This window comes from Balaenoptera ricei, chromosome 1 (assembly GCF_028023285.1).
Source record: "Balaenoptera ricei isolate mBalRic1 chromosome 1, mBalRic1.hap2, whole genome shotgun sequence".
Taxonomy (NCBI): Eukaryota; Metazoa; Chordata; class Mammalia; order Artiodactyla; family Balaenopteridae; genus Balaenoptera; species Balaenoptera ricei.
The window spans coordinates 11,995,066-12,020,725 of record NC_082639.1 but is presented as its reverse complement, the minus strand read 5'-3'; the positions used below and the strand labels follow the sequence as shown (position 1 = coordinate 12,020,725).

At 39.9% G+C, this 25,660-nt stretch overlaps 1 protein-coding gene and 1 non-coding gene across 8 annotated transcripts in view; one reads left to right on the top strand and one right to left on the bottom strand.

Annotated features, from left to right (window-relative positions):
• The window catches only part of DDI2 (DNA damage inducible 1 homolog 2), a 42,932-nt gene that overhangs the window by 10,088 nt on the left and 7,184 nt on the right, over positions 1-25,660 (bottom strand). For 3 of the 7 annotated variants that reach the window (XM_059913950.1, XM_059913976.1, XM_059913931.1), the window contains exons 2-8: positions 23,372-23,501; positions 20,542-20,778; positions 18,261-18,387; positions 14,993-15,120; positions 11,136-11,264; positions 6,030-6,133; positions 2,908-3,097 (exon numbers count right to left, since the gene is read on the bottom strand). In XM_059913950.1, coding sequence (XP_059769933.1) covers positions 2,908-3,097; positions 6,030-6,133; positions 11,136-11,264; positions 14,993-15,120; positions 18,261-18,387; positions 20,542-20,778; positions 23,372-23,501 — 1,045 coding nt within the window. Of the gene's footprint in view, positions 1-707; positions 771-2,907; positions 3,098-6,029; positions 6,134-11,135; positions 11,265-14,992; positions 15,121-18,260; positions 18,388-20,541; positions 20,779-23,371; positions 23,502-25,660 lie in introns of those variants that run through there. The other 4 variants (XM_059913985.1, XM_059913941.1, XM_059913960.1 and 1 more) reach the window with 4 other exon arrangements.
• On the top strand, positions 4,617-4,720 carry LOC132354510 (U6 spliceosomal RNA). Its single transcript, XR_009499327.1, has one exon. It is a non-coding gene; the product is annotated as a U6 spliceosomal RNA (small nuclear RNA).

Genomic DNA, 25,660 nt, shown 5'->3' with positions numbered 1-25,660 from the left:
TATCTAATTACAACCAGCCTGCAAACCCCTATAAAGTCCTAGGTTGATCGTCTAAAAAGACCACTTTTCCTTCTTTTAATAGGTCAGTGCACTCAGGCTGACGCTTATCATATCTGCACTACAGGGATATGGAAGCAGAGAGCCTCCTGTGGAAAACTGTCAGGGTAGGGAGAGAGGGAAAAGCAAAGTTTCAGCTCTTGTTGGAAGGTTAAACTTCAGTCCTGCCTATGTTATTGACTCTGTGACCCTGGCCAAGTCACCTGGCCTGTTTCCATTTCTTCTTCAACAGAATGAAAATTTCAGCCCCTCTATAATGCTGGTAGTTGTGTGCAGTAATGTGAAAAATACACTTTCAGTTTTTCAGAAGAAAGGGACTTATAAAATCCCTAATAACACAGTCATCTCCAACAACAAAGTGCTGTGATGCTAATATTCTTGATTTGATATTCACAATGGTCATTTGCTATCGCTGGGCTTTTTTTCCCCCTCGAACTGTTCTAATGACTGATAAAATTTTAAATAGGAAACCATGCTTAGATATGTATGTATGCCAACATACAAATACACATACAGGCTAGTTGTAACCAGATTAAACAAGGTGAAATGGTGAATGACAGAAGCTAAATTCTAGAACTGCTGCGGATACGAAGTCTTTCAGACCACAGACGATGACTGGGTGGAAGGCTTAACGTGGTGTCTATAAATACCTGGTCTGGGGCCCACTCCAGCTGCAGTACACACACACTACATGCATCATGGCTTCTGACGCTCTGTTTGAATTAGGAAACAGACAAGCAAACTCGGGTTAACAATGCAAACCACACAGCATGCAGGGTTATAGTCTCCATTCCTTTGCCATCTTTAAGATCAGGAACTGGCAGAGTCAAAGTGGGGGAATGTTCCTGTAGTTTGGACATCAAAAAGATTTGCTGGTTGCTTTAATTCTCTCACAATACATAAAGCAATGTGTCAATTTCAACAGATTTTCAACAGAACTTGGAAAGAAATTAATTTTACACACCTACACAGAGAATTCATGGGCAAACATGTGAAATAGGTGAAAAAAAGTAGATCCCTAGACAGAATTACATGATATGGAAATCCTATGGAGTAAAGGTGAGCGAACACATATTACAGAAACTTTCAAAATTTCTTTTTCAGTTGAGATTTATTTTTAGAAGAAGAACAAACCTAACCTGATTACTTATCCTGGCTTACCTTGTCTATTTTTTAAAATACTCTGAATTATTACTTTTTTGAATTATTTTTTGATCAATAGAAAAGATAAAGATATTCTGCTATAGAATATCCACCAAAGAGACAGTTTTTAGCAAAAATATGTTCACCTACTATGTCTAGAGGTAGGTGATTTTGATAATAGTGGGAAGATGATGTTCCAAACAAATAGAATCTGATGTTGAAGAATTATCTCACTATTTAAACATTACAAAAATTAGTGTGAGCCATATATTGTCAGTAACAAAAGGTCACATGGGTAAAGAGCCACTTCCTTTTAATCCTTTAAAACTGGTACGCCCCCTTCACTATGGCTGAAAACATCTGTGGTTTCTATTTTAATCTCTTCAACTTTTTATTAAAAGAAAGTAATTACTCAAAGAGGGTAACTGTTAGTAGGTTATAAAGCACTGCTACTGTCAGCTAGTGTTTCTCCAGTAAAAGCACCAAAACTGTGGGGGGAACAATAGAGGTTTCACAAAATGATAACATATCCTCATTTTATTAATGTGTAGTATTATGACTAAGCTGACAAGTTACTAAACAAAACAAAAAGTAAAACCTTCTAAGTAGATATATCAAACTCATTCAAGCTTGCCTTGCGGGTAAGGTTAAAACTATTAATTTATTAGTCTTTCTCTGTCTGGTTGTTCAAAATTCTCCCCTTCCTACCAAATACTTAAATCACAACCCAAACTGTACTTGATATGTAAAACTGAGCCAAAAGGTGGTGGTGGAGCAGATTCTGAACAAAGCCAGCTTGGAAACTCCATCTGCTACTCACGCTCATTCTAAAAAGTCTCAAGGCTAGACCACTGGATGTTCTCTGGTGATACACACTGGCAAAATCTGGCTGCTTATTGCTAAAGCTCTTACCTTTTTTGTCCTTAGGAGAAAGCTATTCCCTGAACTTGTAGCTCTAATACATTTTACTATATCAGCAAATGCAATGTGTGATATTAGTCACTAATGAAGAATTACAGCTCAAGACTTTAAAATAACTCAAACTTAAAAGTTAATTCTCTTTAGCTTCTAGAAAATATATTCCAGAGTCACTGTTCTGTAACAGATGGGGAAAATTTATCCACAGAAGTGGGATTTCGGCATAACTGTGTCCCTCCATTTTACCCAGAAAACTTGGTTTGATCTTTAGAATTAAAGAAGCTACAACAACTGAGACTTAGGAAAAAAAAGTATTAGGTAGCTTCATTTCGGTGGCAGCACTTTCAGTAGGTATTAAAAAGCTTAGTGCTGCTAAGTCACAGACACAATGTCATCCTCCAAAATAAATGGGCCTAAGAAAAGAATAAGAAAATTTCCAGGAAATGTTGAACTCAAAAGGAAGTTTCTGCTTACTGTTATAATTTTCTTCAAGAAAAAAAAACACAAGATTCTTTAGGAATCCTACCAAAATGTGCCTAAGCAAAGAACTCCCCACTCTATCTTGGACACAGCAATGGATTGCTATTTCTGGATCTACTGAAACACGGGAGTTTTTCTGTACTGTATTTAGAGATGGGAGGAGGCAGTAAGAAGGCAAGGAACATACCTACAACAGGACGATGAGACTGATTACGACTGGAAAGGTCCCTATTCCCCTCTGAAGCTCCAACTTCCCTGGCTCACCCACCAATAACGAGTATTATTTAAGAGCTTCGCCACTCCAAATACCTGCATCCTCTACAGATTTTTGAAGGGCTTCTGCTAATTCTTGGTCTGCAATCTCCTCTGGCCGTACTTCCTCTCGCCCGGCCCCATATGCCAACCGGGCACACTCTGGTAACTCCCCCTCAGGAAGGAAGGTGGTCTTTGAGCCTGTGGTGCCGATCACGAGTACATTTTTCTTGAGGTCAATGGAACACTTAGAAAAAGAAACCAAACACTGATGATAGCAGATAGAACACGATGCAGGAAAATTATGATCTTGAATTTAAAACTCCATTCACAAAGAGCAACACTGACAGAGATGGCTCAAAAAACCACTTTTATCTAAAAGTATTTAAACTTTAAGCTATGTGACATTGTTAACTTAGAATCTATATCTATATATATATATTTAAAAATTTAATTTAATTTATTTATTTGTTTTTGGCTGCTTTGGGTCTTCGTTGCTGCGCACTGACTTTCTCTAGTTGTGGCAAGCAGGGGCTACTCTTCGTTGCGTTGCATGGGCTTCTTTCTCATTGCAGTGGCTTCTCTTGTTGTGGAGCACGGGCTCCAGTAGTTGTGGCACGTGGGCTCAGTAGTTGTGGCGCGAGGGCTCTAGAGCGCAGGCTCAGTAGCTGTGGCGCACAGGCTTAGTTACTCCGCGGCATGTGGGATCTTCCCGGACCAGGGCTCGAACCTGTGTCCCCTGAATTGGCAGGTGGATTCTTAACCACTGTGCCACCAGGGAAGCCCTAGAATCTTTTTTTTTTTTTTAAATAAATTTATTTACTTATTTTTGGCTGCATTGGGTCTTCGTTGCTGTGCGCGTCTTTCTCTAGTTGTGGCGAGTGGAGGCTACTGTTCGTTGCGGTGCATGGGCTTCTCATTGCGGTGGCTTCTCTTGTTGCGGAGCTCAGGCTCTAGCCTCGTGAGCTTCAGTAGTTGTGGCACATGGGTTCAGTAGTTGTGCACGGGCTCAGTAGTTGTGGCGCACAGGCTTCGCTGCTACGCAGCATGTGGGATCTTCCCAGACCAGGGCTCGAACCCAGGTCACCTGCATTGGCAGGTGGATTCTTAACCACTGTGCCACTAGGGAAGCCCCCTAGAATCTTTTTTAATATTTAAATTGTATAGCAGAATGATCTTTATGGGATACAGTTTACACTTCTTTGTCAAACACAGCAATTGTTCATGTCTGAATTCAAATGCAATACATATTCATTGTACAAAATTTGGAAAACTGCACGCCATAATCAGCAGCCACACCTTTTAGAAACATATCAGTGACTTTTTAAAAACTAAAACTGAGACATACCATTTATATAGGTCTACATTTTTGCTTTTTGCTTAGTGTATAAAGTACAGCTTATATTTAAAGTCTATGCCAATGGTCTCAAAAGTGATGTATGGACAAGACGAGCTCTACAACAGTATTCTGTATTTCATACTTATGCTATCCTCTTTTTCAGTATATTTTTATAATTACTTAATATAGGACAGTTACACACATATATTTTGAATCCGTAAAGCTGGAGACTGCTAGTCTATACCATGACTTAAAAATAGCGATAAATAAATAAATAGGGAGAGATTAGCAACAAGTTAATAAATCAGGTTTTATTTAGATGTGCATTCGCTCATTCCTTCTACTTAAAACTATGCACCTGGATTTGAATATCAATGCAATATATTTCAATGGGAATTTAACATTAAACATTTAAAAGAGTATTAGTGTGCTTGCTTAGGCAGCACATATACTAAAACTGAAACGATGCAGAGATTAGCATGGCCCCTGCGCAAGGATGACACGCAAATTCGTGAAGTGTTCCATATTTTTATATTACTCAGCCATAAAAAAGAACGAAATACTGCCATTTTCAGTGATGTGGATGGACCTAGGGATTGTCATACTGAGTGAAGTAAGTCAGACAGAGAAAAACAAATATATGATATTGTGTATATGTGGAATCTAAAAAAAATGGTACAAATGAACCTATTTACAAAACAGAAACTGAGTCACAGATGTAGAAAACAAACTCATGGTTTCCAAGGGGAAAAGGGTGGGAGGGATAAATTGGGAGATTGGGATTGACATATACACACTACTATATATATATCGATAAGCTAGATAACTAATAAGAACCTACTGTATAGCACAGGGAATTCTATTCAGTACTCTGTAGTGACCTATATGGGAAGAGAATCTAAAAAAGAGTAGACAGCTGAAACTAACACAACATTGTAAATCAACTATACTCCAATTTAAAAAAAAGAAAAAAAAGAATATTAGTGACATAAAAATGTTGACTAGATATGAAACCTTGTTGGGAAAATTTTTACTACCCAAGAGCACAATAATTGCTTCTTCAATGAGTGAAGTTTAATCTTTAAACAAATTATTAGGCTTCAGAATGGAAATATAAAAATCACTGCAAATGAAAATATTTATAAATCATTCTCCCTGTACTAAATAAACATTTCCATTCCCAACATCTTATGTACACCTTTTTCCTTAATCTCGAAGCTCTTCTCCCCAAGTATTGTTTGACCAGCTACTAAGGATTTACTAAACTTAGGCTCGCAGTAAAATCATCATTGTGTATTATGTACATCTCCCTACAAACCCATCAAAAAATTACTTGAGGCACTTCCCTGGTGGTCCAGTGGTTAAGACTCTGCACTCCCAATGCAGGGGGCCTGGGTTCAATCCCTGATCTGGGAACCAGATCCCGCATGCCGCAACTAAGAGCCCGCATGCCACAATCAAAAGATCCTGCACTTGGCAGCGAAGATCTCACATGCCACAACTAAGACCCAGAGCAGCCAAATAAATAAATATTTTTTAAAAATTGTTTTTAAAAAATTACTTGAGTTCTAATCAGAAACTAAAAATTACACAAGGGAACCAAAGTGTCCATTATAGTCTCAAAACAGATGGCAAGATTCAACAGATTCAGAACGATTTCACAAAAAGGTTCTATTTCTACTGATACAGAATTTCAAACCTTGTATGACAACATCACCAATTAAGGACCTTTCCAGGTTTGAAGTCATGCTTCTTAGTTTTGCAATATATACAGCCATGATGGAATAACCATTTAACACACAAAAAGCCAACGCAAAAAGAAAGTGAAGCTCTTAATTACCTGATGCCGTTTCAGCATGTCCAGTCCCAAAAGCATGTCCATGGGCTGTTCCTCAAGTATAGAGAAGGAACACGCCAGGAAATCTCCTTCAATTTGAACCTGGGCTAAAGCACACGAAGAAAGGAAGAGGTTACTGATTTTTCCAGGGAAGGTCTGGAAATGTATCTATCATTCTGTGTCTTTCTTCCTGCAATCAGTCAAAGTCAAGCCAAAGCATGCAAACAAGTGAGTTAAGTATGAAAATCCAATAAGACCAATAATCAGGTTAAAAGCCAATGAAGGCACCAGCTCATAAAGTGGATTGGGTAGAACTACTGCCCACAAGACCTGGCTTGATATATGATACATGCTCAGCTGGTGAGGAAAGCTGGCATTAAGAATTTAAAAAAAAAAAAAAGAAAAAAAAAAGATCAAGACCAATTCCTCCACCTGCTTCCTGTACACTTACAAAAGGCTTTCTAAAAGGAAAATAAAATCAGTACACTTTAAACCTTTTAAATTAAGCTCCAAGAAGTAAACTGTTTATTACTGCCTGTTATAACCAAGTTTCTTTGCTTGAAGTCTCCTGCCTTGCCGCTTTCCTCAATTACTCCTCTTATTTCATATGTAAGATGTTTTTTAAAAAAAAGACTTTGTCATTAATTATGTCTTATGAGCAGAAAAGTATATGAAATATATATATATATATATATATACTGTATATATATAGTATAAAGCATAATAAAACAAATACCCATGCATCTATTTCCCAGGTTAAGAAACAGAAAACTAAGAAGTTTCCTGTATGTCCTACTGATCATAGCTTATTCTTTGCCTCCTCCAACCCTCCCAACTATCTTGGTTTTTATGTTAATCATTCCCATCTTTTCTTAGAGTTCTTACCATTTTTCTGATTTCTAAGCAACATTTTGGTTAGTTTTGTGGTTTTGAACTATGACTTGCTTCTTTTACCCAAAAGATATTTTGAGATATTTTATTCCTGTGGGTGCACGTGACTATATTTCTTTCATTTATACCACCCCTAAGAGTAAGTACTATAATGTCTAAGACACCACCACTGATTTGTTTATCCATTCTGCTGCTATGGGACTTTTGGGTTGCTTCCAGTTTCTGCCGTTGTAAGCAATGCTAACGTGAGCATTCTTGCACTTGTCTCCTGGTGTGCCGTGAGTTTCTCTAAGGTATACTCTAAAAACATACAGGGTTCTAGGGGATATTAGCTCAGCTCTACTTGATGCTGAATTATTTTCCAAAATGTTTCCAGAGGTTTTTTTTTTTTTTCCCCAGGGGTTTTTGGAAAGTTCCCATTGTTCCACATTCTCCCAACACTCAATATTATTAGATTTAAAATCTGGCAAGTAATTCTCTATTTCCCTGATTAATGAGATAAAGCAATTTTTCACACACTTATTAACCATTTGAGTTTCCTCTTAAAGTGCTTGTTCAAATGTTTCTGCAATTTTTTATATACCAGTTTTGCTTACTGAGTTGGAGGATACACAAACACACAGAATACATATATATTCTAAATATGAATCCTTTATTAGTTATACATGTTACTAAGTTCTTTCTTAGTTTGTTCACTTTCTTTAAGATGTGTTTGATGAAAAGTTCTTAATCTTAATCGGCTGTATTTATCAAATAATTTCCTTCGTATCTTTTAAAGAACCCCTTCCCTACACAAGACATTCTCCTATATTTTCTTCTAAAAGCTCTGACTTTGCCTTGCACATCCAGGCCTTTAATCAACCTTGAATTGACTTTTGTGTGTGATGTGAGACAGGGTCCAATTTCCAATTTATTTTTTCCACATGCATACCCAATTGTCCTAGCACATTTCCTGAAACTTTCCCACTGCTCCATAAGATTTCCCCTCTCATTTATCAAGGTTCATGTTAAGCATGGGTCTGCTTCTGTTCTAGTCCTTTGGTCTTGATATTATCTAGAAGGGGAAGTTATTCCAGAGTATCTTGACTACTCCTGCCATAAAGGGCCTACGTAAAATTTAAAATTAACACATCAAGTCTCACAAACAAAACAAAACAAAACAATTTATTGGGGTTTTAAATGTATTACAACGACTCTGTTGACGAATGTGGGAGAACTACCACCTCCAACATACTGAAACTTCCTATCCATGGTGTAGCTCTCCTTTACTTAGACTACCCTTATTGTTATAAGGTTTTCTTGATACCTATCATAGCCAAAGTTGCAAAATGGTACAACTTGTGCAACCAAAAGAAGGACACAAGGGATTGGTATTTTTTGTCTCCTATTATCTTCTCACTAAAAACCATGAGAAATCTAAGAACTCAGACTCTGAAGCAACTGGTTTGTGGTATTCTTACCCAATTTCAGTCCTACTGTGTGTAAGAAAGTACATAAGAGGTAAGGTATTTAAACTATCCTTATTCTATAGAAATCAATAATAGAAAACACGGAGACTTCTAATAATAGACAAATGTATTAAAACAGGAAAAATGAAACAGATATGAAGAGGAAAACAGGTAGAAAAACTACCACTTGCAATGAAAGAAAAGTAATTTACAGTAAAAAAAACACTTTTTTATCTGCAAATTAAAGGGATAAAACTAAAAATACTTGATTGTATAAGGAAATTAAGGTGAATGTTCAATCAGTGCTGGAGAAACTAGATTGGTACCAGTTAACAATATCAAGAGCCTTGAAGGGTATTCATAACCTTGGATTTAGTAGGTTCACTTATGGGAATTTTAACTAAGGAAAAAAAAAATCAGTTTGCACAAAACTACACAAAAATGCACTTCCATGTTACAATGACAAAATACTGACAGAAAAATATATCCCAAAGGTTGACCATTAAACCCATACAACAGAATGCTATGCATTTATTTAAGTGATGCTTATGAAATTTATAATGGCAATTGGAAAATGCTCTTACTTTTTCTTAAAGCAAAGTATAAAAATTCTATATAGTATTATATGATCACCTTTTATAAGAAAACAATGCCAGAAAGAGATATGTCCAAATGCTACTACTGATTGATTCTCACCTAAAAGAATCACTTTTGCTTCTTTTCACATTTCTATACTTTCAAAAGTCGCTACAATGAGCAACTAATTAAATGGATAATGAAAGAAAAAAACAAAGAAAAGAACAATTCTGATTAAAGACGAAGGACTGAACACATGTATTTAACTTAACTTACTCCTAAAAAAAGCACAATAAAAAGTCATTTTCCTTCTAAAATGTACAGATTAATAAGGCCAAAAATAATGGAAGAGATAACTGAAACACAGTTTTGGAACTAGAAAGCAGATGACAATAAGGAAAACTAAGCAGCAACCCTTTTTAACATCACAGAACTCCCAAGAGGCTGATGAGCTCGCTGAAACAAGTACCTCTGCACGCAGGGGTGGAGTGAGCCCAAAGCAGGAGCACTGGTTAAAGGTCTACGGAGGCACAATTGGACCTCGGGGCTCCTCTCCTGCACTCTGCTCAGCCAGGTGACTAGCGCCTCACCCCAACAGTAGACAAGAGGTTTATTTTCTCAAGAGGTTGAAACAGAGGCTCTAGTAAGAGAGGTGGGCATGAAGGAAGACAGAGATACAACAACAAGCACCAAACTGAAAACTAGAGGGGTTAAATGGAAGCTTACTGAGACTCTAGCCTTTTTCTCTGTCCCAACTTCCAGATCACCCACAATCAGCATGGCTGCCCACCCAACTAATCCTCCAAATAGCCTTTTGGTGTCCCACTCTTCAAATATGAGCAGACGCCAAGGATCACCAGACACTTGAGAAAAACCATCTAACATGAAAGAAAACTGTACCAAACAGAAAAGAAAGGTTAGAAGACAAAGTTGAGGAAATCTCGTTAAGAACCTCCCAAAACACAATGAAAGAAAGAGAAAGAAAATAAAACTAGAGGACAAGTCCATGATAGTAGATTATCCTACCTGAATAACAGACATCGCAGAGGGGAGGAAATCATTATCAGAACCATTTTTCCAGACTGAAAGGTATCTAGCACAGTAGATGAAAAGAGATCTACTACACCCAAGTACATCATTGTGAAATTTTAAAACACTGAGGTCAAAGAGAAGATCTATAAGCTTCAGAAAGGGAAAAGAAATCTGACACATAGAAGATCAAGAGTCAGAAGAGCGGCCAGCTTCTCCAAAGTCACACTGACAAAAATCATGACAGAAAGTGATTTTCAACATAGTCAGATGGGTAGAATGTTGGAAAAAAAGACGTGTTCTGATATTTAAGGACTCAATTTACTCCTGTGCACTTCTTCTCAGAAAGTTACTGGAAGATGTACTCTAATAAACCAAGGAGTGCCAAAAAAAGAAAAAAGTATGGGATCCGTATCATCCAACGTAAGACGGAAGTGAAAGGCACCCTTCAGGACCCAGATTCCAAAACAGCAGCTATGAAGCAGCCTTGAACCCCTAGTCCCGGCTGGAAGAAGCACCTTCAATAGGATGACGTGTATAAGGGAGATTTACACACTAGGTAAGTGTTTAGGGATGAGTAACAACCAAAAAACCGAATGACACACACATACAAAAGACAAAAATTTCGAGAAAAAATACTAGACATGAAAGGAAAAATAATCTTTTTCAATTACATGGCTCAGCTCTCAACAGTATTTACATAGTCCTGTCAGTAAATAGCACTATAAATGTGTTACTTAGAAATATGGAGTAACAACCAAAAAACCGAATGACACACACATACAAAAGACAAAAATTTCGAGAAAAAATACTAGACATGAAAGGAAGAATAATCTTTTTCAATTACATGGCTCAGCTCTCAACAGTATTTACATAGTCCTGTCAGTAAATAGCACTATAAATGTGTTACTTAGAAATATGGAGGTAAGCACCACAAGAAATCAGCTAAAATAGTGGAAAGGGATCATCTCTAAAGAGCAGGAAACAGAGGTACATAGGGGACTGGTGTTCTTTTGTAACCAGCTAAACGATGTTACATTATAACTCTGATAGACTATAGCGTTTAAAATTGCTAGGGACTGAGCGTGCTGGATCAGATGCCCCTATCCAAAAGGAATTTTTAAAGTCCACTACCCTACAAAGACTCTCAGTGCCCTGCACTCACCTAGATGTACCCTTCCAATAATCTTCTGGGTGCCCACTCCTTTGGCGATCCCTGCCCACCGACGGTCCACCAGCCTCATTATATTACACCTTTCTGCACAAGCTTGGCTCATAATAGTCATCTGGGCACCTGGAGGTGGAGGGAAACATCAGATAACAAAGACAAAATCCACATGTGTGGGAAGATAAAAAAATGCAGCACTAAGAACAGGGCAGAAAGCAAGTATACTCCCAAGCTTCTGTCTGTGTACAATTATTCCTACCTAGCGGGCTTCCTGCTACACTTAGTTCAACTTTCAGTTTTACATTGCAATCTGAAACACAGTGTAGAAACTTCACATTGAGGGAAATAATATTGTTTAAATGTAATAATTAAATGATATTTTAAAACTTTAAAAAAACAGAAAGCAAAACTACGTGGAAAGGATTTCCAAAAGGTCAAACTATGTCCACAGATGGAAACACTCAATTAAGCACTACTGCACCCTCAGATCAGTTTTCACTGAGTATCTCTAAACATCTTACCAAGTTATTTTTATTTCAAACTCTGGGACACTCTAATTTACCAGTTAAAAAATACATCATGCAGTCTCTCAAAAAACTAGAACTGAACTCTCCATTCTCTGCTCCAACAATTAGACCCTCTTTCCTATCAGGAAGAGGGCACTAAGGTCTTTTCTCTCCTGGTTACATACACTCACCCAGAGCTGGAGTCAGCCTGTGCAGAAGACAGACGTTTCTCTAATCTTTATCGAGGGTCCTAATCTCTCCCACAGAATCTAGTTCCACATTCCTGTGTGTCTGGACATGTCTATCTCAAAGCCAATAGGTATAAACACTCTTTCTCCCCAAATAATTCTCACTTCGGATTTCTCTCCTTGCCAATGGAATTCTTTTTCTTACAACCATGAAACATAGGCAACTGTTCACTTTCGACCCCTCTTCTTATAGCCTTCTCCCAACTCTCAAACTCAGTTCCAATCCTGTTAATAAATTCTGGGCAATTTCTGACCTTTCTTCTTCTAACCATAGCAATTAACCTGGCTCACACTCTATCCCTCTAGCTAGTGGACAACTTCTCTGGTTTCCAATCCTCTCTGTGGATATACAGTTTAAAGCAAGGAAATAGTTCTGATCCTTAGGGGTACAGAATACTCCAGAACTGCCACTGCCTTCAATCTTCTTAAAATACCACCTTCTTCAGATCCCTTATTCATCTGCTCAAAGGTCCTCAAAGGTTCCTACTGTTTACAAGATCTTCAAACCCACATCACCACAGCCTCAGATCCCACCTCACCCTGGTCCAACTATTTCCAGCTGCTACAGACTGTTTGTGTCCCTCCAAAATTCAGGTTGAAACCTAATTCCCAATGTGATGATATTAGGAAGTGGGGCCTTTGGAAGGTGATTAATTAGGTCATGAGTGTGGAACCCTCATGAATGGGATTTAGTGCCTTTATAAAGGAGACCCCAGAGAGCTCCCTCTCCCCTTCCGTGTGAGGACACAGGGAGATGTTCATCTATGAACTAGGAATCAGGTACCCAATTTGCCAGCATCTTTTTTTTTGGGCCACGCTGCAGGGCATGTGGGATCTTGCTCCCCCACCAGGGATCAAACCCGCACCTGCATTGGAAGTGTGGAGTCTTAACTGCTGGACCGCCAGGGAAGTCCCTCTGCCAGCATCTTGATCTTGGACTTCTCAGCCTCCAGAACCGAGAAATAAATCTGTGTTGTTTATAAGCCACCTGATCTATGGTGTTGTGGCAGCCCAAACAGCCTTAGATACCAGCCTTACAGCCTGACTGCTCTAAACCTTCCACTTTACCCAGAGGAATGTCTCCTTTGTCTCTTACTCACTCTGACCCTCCTGTAGAGTGCCCCTTCCTCTACTTTCGATTTCTTTGAATTCTATTTATGCTTTTAAGGCCCAGCTCAAGACCCATCTCCTCCCCAGCTGACTGTCCTCTCCCAGTGATCTCTCCTCTCATTCAATTCCAACACTTCCTGTTCATATTACCCACAGATAACTTAGACTTTATGGGCACTTAAAGCTCTTGGCATTTGAGGAAGGTTAAGAGTCAAGAAGGCCCAGAAATAATGAAGGAAAAGGGAATTTGGGAAGGCAATTCTTTTTTTTCCCCCCTCCTCACTCCACTCCTCATAAGCTAGTTATTGGTGTAAAGTCTGCAAACGCAGGATGAGAAGGGTCCCTTTCACTGCTCTCCTGCCTCTTCTTAAGACTCAGGTCAAAGCCCCCATCTTCTCTACCCATGGAGACAGCTCAGCTCAAACGCCGTCTCTTTGGAGAAGCCACGCCTGAGCGACCCAGTCAGAGTGAGAATGTGGTCTTCATGTTCATCCAACACGCATCTGGCTTTTGCACAGTGGTTAAGAGTTCTGGCTTCAGGCAGATCTGGGGCTGAATCCAAAGTCTACTGCTCAGGAACTCTGTATACCTGGAAGAGTGATTTCCCCCCCTCTATATCTAAGTGTCCTCATCTGTAAAACAGGGATAATAGAACATAGCTCACAGGGATAGTCTGAGGATTAAATAAAATTGAAGATGATATACTAAGCACCTAGCATGGTGCTTGGCACACAGTAAGGGCTCAATAAATGCTGAGTGTTATATCAGGGTCTCTTATGAATTTCTCTCTCACTCATAGGAGCCCTATGAAGCTCCAGTCTTACCCCCAAGCACTCAGCACAAGGTCCTGCACATAGCACTCAACAGTAAATAATCAGCAGATTTACTCCTCCCAGGAATATATGCATCTCAGGACACAAACTCTTTTTTTTTTTTTTTTTTTAATTTATTTAATTTATTTATTTTTGGCTGCGTTGGGTCTTCATTGCCGTGCGTGGGCTTTCTCTAGTTGTAGCGAGCGGGGGCAACTCTTTGTTGTGGTGCGTGGGCTTCTCATTGCGGTGGCTTCTCTTGTTGCGGAGCACGGGCTCTAGGCGCGGGGGCTTCAGTAGTTGTGGCTCACGGGCTCTAGGGCACAGGCTCAGTAGTTGTGGGTATGGGCTTAGTTGCTCCGCGACTTGTGGGATCTTCCCGGACCAGGGCTCGAACCCGTGTCCCCTGCATTGGCAGGTGGATTCTTAACCACTGCGCCACCAGGGAAGCCCAGGACACAAACTCTTAACAGTGGAAACCTAGCATGTGCTCAGGTATTTGTGGATGAACGAGTGGAAGAAAACTACTTGAGCAGGGGTTTTTACTTCTCTAGGAACACACTCTATCTCATGGCCTCAAGAGAGATACCTAGAATGAAGGCACAAGACCACTCGACTACACTCACATGGTGCTGCTCTGTGTGGTCTTACTCAAGAGCAAAGTGTTGTTACTGAGAGAAAAGGTGCCAGTGAGTACAGGCATTATCTGAATGCTCAAGTGGGGAACTCTGGTCTCCTGACCTGGCTGTTAAGTTCTTTAAGGGCAAGAACCATGCCCCATACACCCTTATACTCCTCACAGCTCCCGGTAAAGTGCTGGCACGCAGACCAAGCTGAAATATGTTTGACTTCTACTCTACACGCCTCCTTCTTATAGCTCCTTATTCTAAACCCATTTACTCCTGTTTCTTATAGAGGTATCCTAGAAATTAGGATGCCAATTAAGGGGAGGTAGGAAGATAAAGGAGACACTGCAAAATACAAAACTGGTTAAGAAATAATTAAAGAAAAACCTATTACAAAGAAAAGATTGGCAAGTGAAACAATAACCCCTGGGCTTGTTAGTCAGCTGTCCAAAGGACTACTGCCATCTTTAACAGACACCAGTCTCCCCTTCTCCCTGTGTCAGGTCAGAATGTTGGATGTAGAGACAAAGACACAAAAGATGGAGACATCACCTGAGTCAACAAAGGCTTTCACAGGATGTCCATTCACTTTGCAGTTAATATAAAGCATCACTACTTGGCCAAAACTTTCCGGAGCCTCTTCCATAGCTATTGTCATGTTTTCCTCAATGTTCTGTTGCCTGTAACAAACCAAAACCAGGCACACTAAAAGCATTATTTCCATGAAAAGCAATCTGTTTCAAAGTCACAATATTAAAAACAGACCTGTACATATCTTTTGCTCCAACTATAGCGGCTGAGTCATGGAAATGGAAATTGGTGCTCTATCCTGAAATATGTGATTTAGTAGGAGGAAGTGAGATACATAATTGGCAGAAAATCTAAAGGCATACAAATCACCTTCATGTAAAAACAATTATGTTCCCTTTACAAGCTCAGAAACAGGAAAACAAACTTCTGGAGAGTAAGGGTCACAACCCTTTTTATCCTGTAGAATATCAGAATTTCATCAATGCTCCAATTTAAACTGAGGATTTACTGGGTATCTGGGTACATTTCCTATGTCCACTGCATTAAAAATAGTTTGCAAATATAATACGCAGATGTTTCAACTGCTTGTGTTACATCTGCTGCTTAATTTCCAAATCTGTAAAAAATTAGATTCGTTTCTAATCTGTAAAACGGGAACAATAATTTCTATCATAGGATCGCTGAGAGGTATAAAGCATCTAGTACACAGTGCTAAGGTAAGAGCAGATGCTCAAAAATATCTAACTACCTGGCTGTCACTCAGAAAGCTATACACACACATATGTGTCATAGTTCACCTGGTCCATCAAAACATTTCTTCAAAATTGAATGTATTCTAATTCTCACATGAGAAAAGCACATAAAACGGAGTTCCAGCTTACTCCAGCATCTCATGTCTTCCTCCCCAACTCTTCTAAAAACATTATCAAACACTACAAACATTAATTTAAACTAGGGTTGGGGCCAGGCAACTTTGCTGAAGACTGAGACAATTACAGAACAGGGTCCAAGGTGGGATCAATTACAGCTGTAAGCCAGAGGCTGGCAAACCACAGCCCACTGTTTGTTTATGGGAACACATCCACACCATTCACATAGCTGCTTTCACACCGCACTGGCAGAACTGAGTGCTACTGACAGAGACTGCACGACCGGCAAAGCCTAAAATATTCACTACCTGGCTCTTTATGGAAAAAGTCTGCTGACCTCTATTCTAAACTGTAGCGCCGGTCCCTTCTGTAATAATACTTTAGCTCAATTGTACTGATGGCTTTATCAGCCAGTCTATAATAAAATATTAAATTTCTCAGAAAGTCAAAGGTAAACTTGTTTAATTTAGCCCGGCAAATATGCAAGCTACTATATACCTCAGTGTACATGTACCCTGTGTAATCACTGGTGTAGCATACCAAATAAAACTGCTATAGGCATTCTATACAATTACACAGCTTTTCTCCTAGGTCACATTATTAAATTTAAAAATAACCTAAAATTAGTTGTGCACTCCTGGCCTTACATTGACTCCAACCAAGATACACTTCAGCAAAAAATCATCTGAAATAATTCCAGTTACTTTGGCTACCCTGGGCTCTATGTCACTTTACAGGCACAAGGTTTTCTCCTTTAAAAGAACACATGCATTGTCCCAGTTCCCCTACCTCACCCCTGGGAAGAAACATGAGCCCTGTGGATGTGCCTCGTTTCACCTCTCTTCCAATAGCTTGGTGTCATGGTTTGGCTATGACGCCTCCCCACTGCCCCGCCCACCCCTCCTGCTTCCTGGCTTGAATGCAACTGTTCTTGAGAGTTATGTCAGGCTCACTTATAGCTGCAATGCGGTCTAGTTCAGAAAACGCAAATATCATCCCATTTCTCTGCGTAGATTTAACTAGAGAGATGTTTCTCAAAGATAGTTATTAGTATCCAATACGATTAATGGGAACACTATACAGACAAGAACACAAGTGAACGGCTTAGGGCTATCAATTGATTCTGGTGTATTTACATTTCTCTGATTTCAAATGTACTCAGAGAAATAAGAAACCCTTTATTTGACTTCCAAGTTAACAGTGTAATATAATGACCAAGTTAGGCTTCATTTAAGTAACCAAAGATGACGATCAGGCCCCTGAAAGGAGCAGCCTCACAGTTACTGTGCTTAGTTATACTAAGGCCTTCACAATTAGCCATAAACCGAATCTGGGATGGGGGAAAGCAACTGTTCTTTTATTCAAAGGGACTGACCGAACAGCTTCTTGCTTGTGACTGGTAAGGGGACCAAGGCTGGCACTAGCATCCTTGTACCTGCTTAGGCCCCACCCCTTAAGATTCTATCTATCTATCTATCTATCTATCTATCTATCTATCTATCTATCTATCTATTTATGGTTGTGTTGGGTCTTCGTTGCTATGTGCGGGCTTTCTCTAGTTGCAGCGAGCGGGGGATACTCTTCGTTGCGGTGCGAGGGCTTCTCATCGCGGTGGCTTCCCTTGTTGTGGAGCACAGGTTCTAGGTGTGCGGGCTTCAGTAGTTGTGGCGTACGGGCTTATTTGCGCTGCGGCATGTGGGATCTTCCCGGACCAGGACTTGAACCCGTGTCCCTTGCACTGGCAGGCAGATTTTTAACCACTGCGCCACCAGGGCAGTCCCACCCCTTAAGATTCTGATTCACCAGATTTGGGAGTAAAGCCTGAGCACCCGCATTTTTAAAAGCTTCTCATATGACTTTAATGCTGCCCCAGGTGAGAACCACAGCATTAGAGAATCTGGAGCTGGAAACCAGTCCTGCAGTCAGTTTATCTGCTGAGGCCAGTACAAGAACTGTGGAAGGAAAACGGACTTAGGACTATAAGGCTCCTCTTTGTACAGTTCTCTCTAATTCAGTCATGTCCCAGCCCTGGATTTAATCGGGGCTCATGCATTATGTCTAAGGAAAGAGAGTCCAATCAGTGTGAGTAGCCAGCCTAGTAGTCTCACCAAACTGGGGGCTTCTGCTCAGTCCTGGGGTCATCTACCTGGAGTTGCCTTAATAATGTGCTGTGGGCTAGTCAGGGAGTCTTTATCAAAATTTTAGAAAGTCATTAAGTTAGGTAGCTGTATTTTTGTAACGTTGAATCAAAACGCAAGGAAAATGGAAGAGGAGAGAATAAACTAGAAGACCGAAGCTACTACCTCAGATGCAAAATAAGGAATCTACCTCAAAGCAGATGCCCAACAAATACAAGATGACCTGGAGTTTGGGAACTCCAGATTCTCTAAATCTTGCTCTTTGGGCAAAGGAGTCATTACCTTATATCTTCTTCTATCTTTGCCTGAGCTTCGAGATCAAAAGGGTCCGCAGAAAAGAGACGAATCCTCTCTTGCTCTCTCCGGGCTCGGTCCTGCTGCTGCTCCACCAGGACCCTAGAAAATTTCTCTGCAACAACAGCGGGCAAAATCTTAAAAACCATTATATTTTCATTCTTTATTAGTATTTTTCCACACTGAACAATTTCTCAAAATACAACTGTAAGAGATGCAGAAAGGATGGCTAAAGATCATTTAAAATGAGCAATTACGTTTACTTTCTATTCTCTGAAGAAAAGATTACTTCTTCACCTAAATTTAGTGTAAAGAAATACTGTATTTGCTGGGGCTTCCCTGGTGGCGCAGTGGTTAAGAATCCGCCTGCCAATGCAAGGGACACGGGTTCGAGCCCCAGTCCGGGAAGATCCCACATGCCGTGGAGCAGCTAAGCCCGTGCGCCACAACTACTGAGCCTGCGCTCTAGAGGCCACGAGCCACAACTACTGAGTCCACGTGCCACAACTAATGACGCCCGCGCACCTAGAGCCCGTTCTCCGCAACAAGAGAAGCCACCACAATGAGAAGCCCGTGCACCACAACGAAAAGCAGCCGCTGCTTGCCGCAACTAGAGAAAGCCCGCGCACAGCAACAAAGGCTCAACACAGCCAAAAATAGAAACAAACAAATAAATAAATAAATTTATATATATATAAAAAAGAAATAATGTATTTGCAGACATCATCTCAGAGATGATGCCTTTTCAATTTAAATCAGTGTGGCAGATAAATGATGCTACCCCTCCCCTCCCCACTGCCCTTATTATCCTATTACCTAGAAATAAAATAGAGCGCTACTACCCCTCTTTTCCTCTTCTACTTTTGTTTCCTTTAAAACACACTCTGCCTTAAAGCAGATAAATTATAAGCAAACTACTGTTAGTCTGTCTATATTACCCGATGGATACTAAGCAGGAAAATTAGCAAAGAGAAAACATTGCTTGCTGTAAGATGGATGTATGTTACAAGAACCTCCTTTATTTGCTATTTCGTAAATGTGAGTACATTCAAATGTATAAATGTAAAAGTGCCATCATCATGGTCTTTGGCAATTAGATACGCTGCATAAGACATTAAAGAAACCAAAATAATAGTCATATGAACTAATACACACAACATGGATGAATCTAAAAAACACCGAGTGAAAGACGCCTGACACAAGGGAGGACATACTATATGATTCCATTTACATGAAGATGAAAATTAGGCAAAACTAACCTATAAGTATCAGAATACTGGAGCCTATAAGGGGAGGAAACTGACTAGAAGAGAACATAATGGAGCTTTCTGGAGTGAAAGAAATGTTCTATATTGTGATTGGGGTGCTGGTTACATTAGATTGTCAAAATTCAACGAACTGTATACCTAAAATCTAAGTATTTCTCTGTAGGTAAATATTACCTAAATTTTAAAAATGGTTATTGAGGAATAAGTTATTAAGTATCTTGTTATGTTTTAAAATTTAATCAGTAGGGTTTCATAACCCAGGAGTAAAACTGGAGAAATGTACAGAGAAAACTTAATTCATAAAGATGACTAAAAACAAATGTTCTGTTAAATACAAGAATGGCTAAAATATAGCCCCAAATAAACTGCTGGTAACAACCGCACTACTGTTAAATTTAGGGTGAATGAGAATAAAGGGGTTGCACTTTGCCAAGCAGACTGATGGCACTGGACCTGTTTTCCTGGAACTAAATCATTTTAACTGGCATCAGCTGGTTAACTGATACTCTCTTTAACTGAGGTTCTAACTAAACAGGTTAAAATATCAGTACCTGGTCATTACAAGATATTATCTGCAAAAAAAGAAAAACCACACACACAAAAAAACAAACAAAAAACCCCCTGAATCACTATGCTGTACACCTGAAACTAACACAATATTGTAAATCAATTATACTTCAATTAAAAAAAAAATCTGTACCTGGGTTATACACTGCTAAAATAATTAGGGAAAAAAAAAAAAAAAAGGAAGGAAAGGAAAACGAAGGGGCTGGTTGAGCTGTTTCAGAACTCTACATAGTCCTAAAATTCTGTCACTATTGCCAACTAACTCAGCCTCTGGCATCAGCACTAATTTACCTCTCACAGACCAACTGATATGTTCAATACAACATGTGACACAGTGGGCTGAACACACCAGTTGCTTGAGTTTCTCCACATTTGCTGTGATACAACTATTCACCTCAGGTTAGCTTGACAGCTTTCCAATTTCAGAAGCTTACCAAGATCTCCACTGAGCAGAGCATCTGCCAAGGGTGGATTGCGTTCCTTCAACAAGGACAGCTCATGGGGGTTGGCCAGCAACATGTCTCGGAGCAAGGCTGGATTGTCCAGGCCCTGAGGAGATGAAGCTACCTCTCCAGGAGACGAGTGGGACTGCTGAGCTCCTGCTGGCTGGCGCTGCCGGGTGTTGGACGTGCCAGGCACAGCTATGCTACGGAAGTCTATTCGGGGTAAGTCTGTTGGGGAAAATCGATTCGAAGTTTACTTCAAATGACTCCATAAAAACAAGTATTTGAAGGAAACAGGAGATTTGCACATATGTGGTATGCAATAGTAGTAGATGGTAATCACAGACATTCCGAATGCCCTTTCCCTGGTTCTTTCTCACGCTGACCTTGAATACAAAGACCGCAGTCCGAGAGTGAATAGGTAGGAAAGAACAGAAAAACAGGGGGTTGGGGAGTAGAGGTAGGGATAGGAAGACAATGGTAATAACCCCAAATTCTTGGCTTATAAAATATCCCAGGATAATAAGTTTTTACTTACTTATGTCTTTAAAAATGCAAAGCCAATCTCAAACATAACCATGCAAAGCTGGATGTGGTTCTTAAGAAAAATCCTAGTCTGCTTTCACATATCCTCCAAAGAGCCCTGACACCTTGGGTAAAGAATACCATACATATCAAGGGAACAGCATAATGTTAGATGTTAACTTCTACAAGTATGTGCCACGCTTATTAGTTCTCTGAATTTACACTTTCATCTGTGCATCACTGCTAACTCTTCTCATACCCTGGGAAGCTAGTAGGTGTAATCATTTCACGGGAGAGAAAAAAAGAAAAGAAACCTGCACAGGTTCTCAGTGCTGAGTACACCAAAAGATTTAACAGGTTCACAGGCCACACTCCCAGGTTCCATACTCCAGGGTGAGCTGACGTTATTAAAATGAAAGGAAAATAAAAGGGAACCTTACCCAAAGGACCCACATACTGTATGATTCCATTTATGAAATGTCCAGAATAGGAAAATACAGAGACTGAAAGTAGACTGATGGTTGCCTGGGGCTAGGAGGCATGAGGGAAGATGGGGAATGACTGCTAATGAGTACAGAGTTTCTTGTAAAGATGATGAAAATGTGCTAAAATTGATCAGTGATGGTTAGGCAATTCTGAATATACTAAAAATCACTGAATTGTACCCTTTAAATGAGTGAATTGTATGGTAGTGAATGATATCTCAATAAAGCTGTTATTGAAAAAAACAGTTGTATTTTTAAATAGGAAAAAGAAAACAAAAAACATAAAACCCTAGGTATAACCAGAATGACGGGCTAAGACTGAGTGAATCCACGTTTCTTCAACCCCAAAATGTATCTGATGATTGCACCTGCTCCAAGTCTGGGGCTGTCCTGAAGCCTTTTGGACTTCAAAGAGAAAAAGAAAATGCTTAAACTCAGGAGTAAGGTTTGTGCCTCCTACCATGGGTTCAACTAGGCACTTTTCTTCAAACAGACCTCAGCTGGCAGTGTGTGTGTGTGTGTGTGTGTACGTGTACATGGACATGAACTTCGAACCAATGAAAAAGTGAAGTGAATAAGATGATCTTTGTGAGGTAGTTAATCTAGGTCAACCAGCAAAACATATATGGGTGGGTCTTCCTTATGGTTTGAGAAATTTTTATCTCAACCCTGTTATACTTATCTTGAGAGTCCACTCACTTCGGAATAATTTTGAAAAACTTGTTTGTTTACCTTATAGACCAGAATTGCCTCCCCTCCCCCACCTACTGGCTCTCTTGTCCCTGTGGCACAGCACAGGAAAAGCAAGAAACAGTGAATCTCAGAACTAACAATTTCACCAAATTAACCACAGGAAGATTTGGGCTTTACTGATTGGTTTATTTGAACCCCTTCCCTTTCTAAAGTTTAACAGTAGCCCCAAGGGAATAATGTAATCTAGATCTGAAAGTAACAGGGCTTGATGGTCTCTTATAGCTCCAGTTGCAGGCTGAATGGAAGCACTGTGTTCTAAACTGGAGTCGGTCATCACCCAGACACCTAAACTCCTTTGAGTATCAGAAGCAAGCTATGGACCCTCTCCCCATCAAATGCACAGATACCCACACAATTCTGCACACTATTTCAAGGACACAGAAACTTCCTAACTCCCAATGCACAGATTCTAGATGTAGCATCTAAGATAAATAAGTTTCTTTTTACATGATTAACAAAGATGGTGGGAAAGAACCAGAATTTGGTGGTCAGCTGCTTAAGGTTCATAAGGCTCAGTGTAACGGGAAAAGCATCAAGTTTTAAATCCTGTGCCTTCACTTACTAGCTATGAAGATATTATTTAAAAATTGTCAAGAGGTATCTCTTCCCTACAACAGTTATGAGATGACTTGAAATGTGGGTGCAAGTGCCTGGCTGACTGCCAAATGTTCAGCAAAGGCCTATCACTGAATGCCAGACACAAAGCAGCAAAAGTCAGCCAGGAAGCACAGGCATATGCAGCCTCTCAAGTCCTTCTCAAGGATAAAATGATCACTGATAACAACAGAAGCTAATATTTACTGACGGCTTGCTATGTGCTAAAGGTTTTACATGCATTATTCTCCCATCAACCCTAGGAGTTACGGTTAATTATAGCACACATCTTACAGATGAGGAAATGGACTTAGAGTGTTAACTTGTCCGAAGTTACCCAGCAAGCAAGTGGCAGAGTCAGGATCTGTACCCTGGCAGTCTGAATCCAAGGCAAATCCAAAACTCTGAACTATGTTATCTACTAATGCTTGCCAGGGCTGTGAAACCATTATGAGATGCCTTACTTGGGAACTGCACCGAAGGGCGAGGGTCTGCATTCTCCTTCTGTCGTAAAATCACAACGTCGCCATCTTTTAAGCCATAAGAAGCCAGTGATCTGTGGTTGTCTGTGAGAGGTCTTTCAGCGTAGACAATCTGCAACCAGAAAAGATTTAATAGTATAAAGCACCGAGAAGTAACATGGCACAAAACAGAAAGACTACAGTCTTCCTCTTCATTAGAGAATGTTACTCCCTGCTCAAAACCCTCCAGTGATTTCCCATCACACCTAGAATAAAAGCCAAAATCCTTCTCATCAACTACTAGGCCCAAACAATTCGGCTCCCTGGCTCCCCCATGACCTCATCTCATACCATGACTGCTATTCCTCAAATAATACCAGCAACTTCCCCCTCAAGGCTGTTTCACTTGTTGTTCTCTCTACCTGAGGAATGTTCTTTCCCGGGTCATTTTTTTAAGGTCTCTGATCACACACTACCTCTTCAGAGTCCTTCCCTAATATTTAAAATGCACCCTCACCTCCCATATTATATATTTTTTCTTCATGGTCTCTCTGTCCCACTAAAATGTAAGCTACGCTGAGGACAAGGACTTTACTTTTTTCACCATATCCTAAATGCCTAGAACAGGGGCCTGGTAGATAAATAATGTCCAAGTATTTGCTGAATTAAAGGACAAATAAATCTATGGGAAGTAGACAATTTTAGATTTAATATTGAGCAGGGAGGGAAATGGGAGTGATTTATTTTGGGGATGACAACTGCAATACTATTAAATGATATGTTCACTCCCCACCCACAAGTTTTAGTGACATATAACTGACATACAACACTGTATTAGTTTTAGTTGTACAACATGATGATTTGATATATGTATATATTGTAAAATGATTACCATGATATGTTTGGTTAACATCCATCACCCCATATAGTTATAAATTTTTCTTCTTGTGATGAGAACTTTTAAGATCTACTCTTAGCAACCTTCAAATATATGATACAGTGTTAACTCCAGTCACCCTGCAGTACATGACTGTACTGTGTCCACTTTTTTTAAAAAAATTAATTAATTAATTTATCTATGGCTGTGTTGGGTCTTCATTTCTGTGCGAGGGCTTTCTCTAGTTGCAGCAAGCGGGGGCCACTCTTCACTGCGGAGCGCGGGCCTTTCACTGTTGCGGCCTCTCTTGTTGCGGGGCACAGGCTCCAGACGCGCAGGCTCAGTAGTTGTGGCTCACGGGCCCAGTTGCTCCGCGCCATGTGGGATCTTCCCAGACCAGGGCTCGAACCCGTGTCCCCTGCATTGGCAGGCAGACTCTCAACCACTGCGTCACCAGGGAAGCCCTGTGTCCACTTTTAAATGATCTCGCACACTGGAAAGTCTGAAAGGTTCCCAAATACCAAGCTTCCTGAGCTCTTCCTTCTCTTCGACCTTCCCCAAACTTTTATCACTCTTATGTTTATGAGTGGAAGATAAAAGTGGAAGAAATTTTAAAAAGAACAATTAAACACAGATGGAAAAAAGGATCAGGGATGTATTACTAAGGAAAATATTTTTATGATGTGCAATCAAACACTGAAGAAAGCCTGAGAGCATAAAAATAGATGAAACAACGGGCTGTGGAAAGAAAAGGGACAAAGGGCATACTATGATTGCACCATGGAGGAACACAAAACCTAACCTGCATTATGACCTACTCTGTAGAGAGGCATTCAGAATAAACTCTGGCTTTGAAAGGTTTTCTTCCTAACAATTCACTTTCCACGAGGCCACTGGCAAACTGAGGAACCTGAGTCCTGTCCTGGCTCTGACAGGGCCCCCGTCATTCAGCTAGTCCAGGCTTCATAGTTCACATTTGTCAAGCAAGCAGCTGGGGCTAGATAATCATTACACCTATCCTTTCCAAGTCTTTCTGCTACACTACCATTTTACAATGTTTCCTCAAGTGTCCTCATAACTCTCATAGTAAAACTGCCTGACACAGAACCTGAAAAATACAGGATTTAAACTGGAAAAAAAAAAGATCTGTCATATCTGCTCTCAGAATTTGCAATGACATGAGAAATAGAACAGGAAAATCAATTTAGTTCCTTCCAAAATCAAATACTTCTGGGGTTGAACAAAAAGATGATCTGCAGAATTTGTAGGCTGAATTATATTTTTTAAGTTCTATACAGGACTAGAAAAAGTATTGTTAGTTCTTACCCTCACCTGCAAAGTCGAAATATGTTACAATAGATTGCAACTGTCATTCTATCAACCCATTCACTCTCCCTTATTTAAGCATATATCTC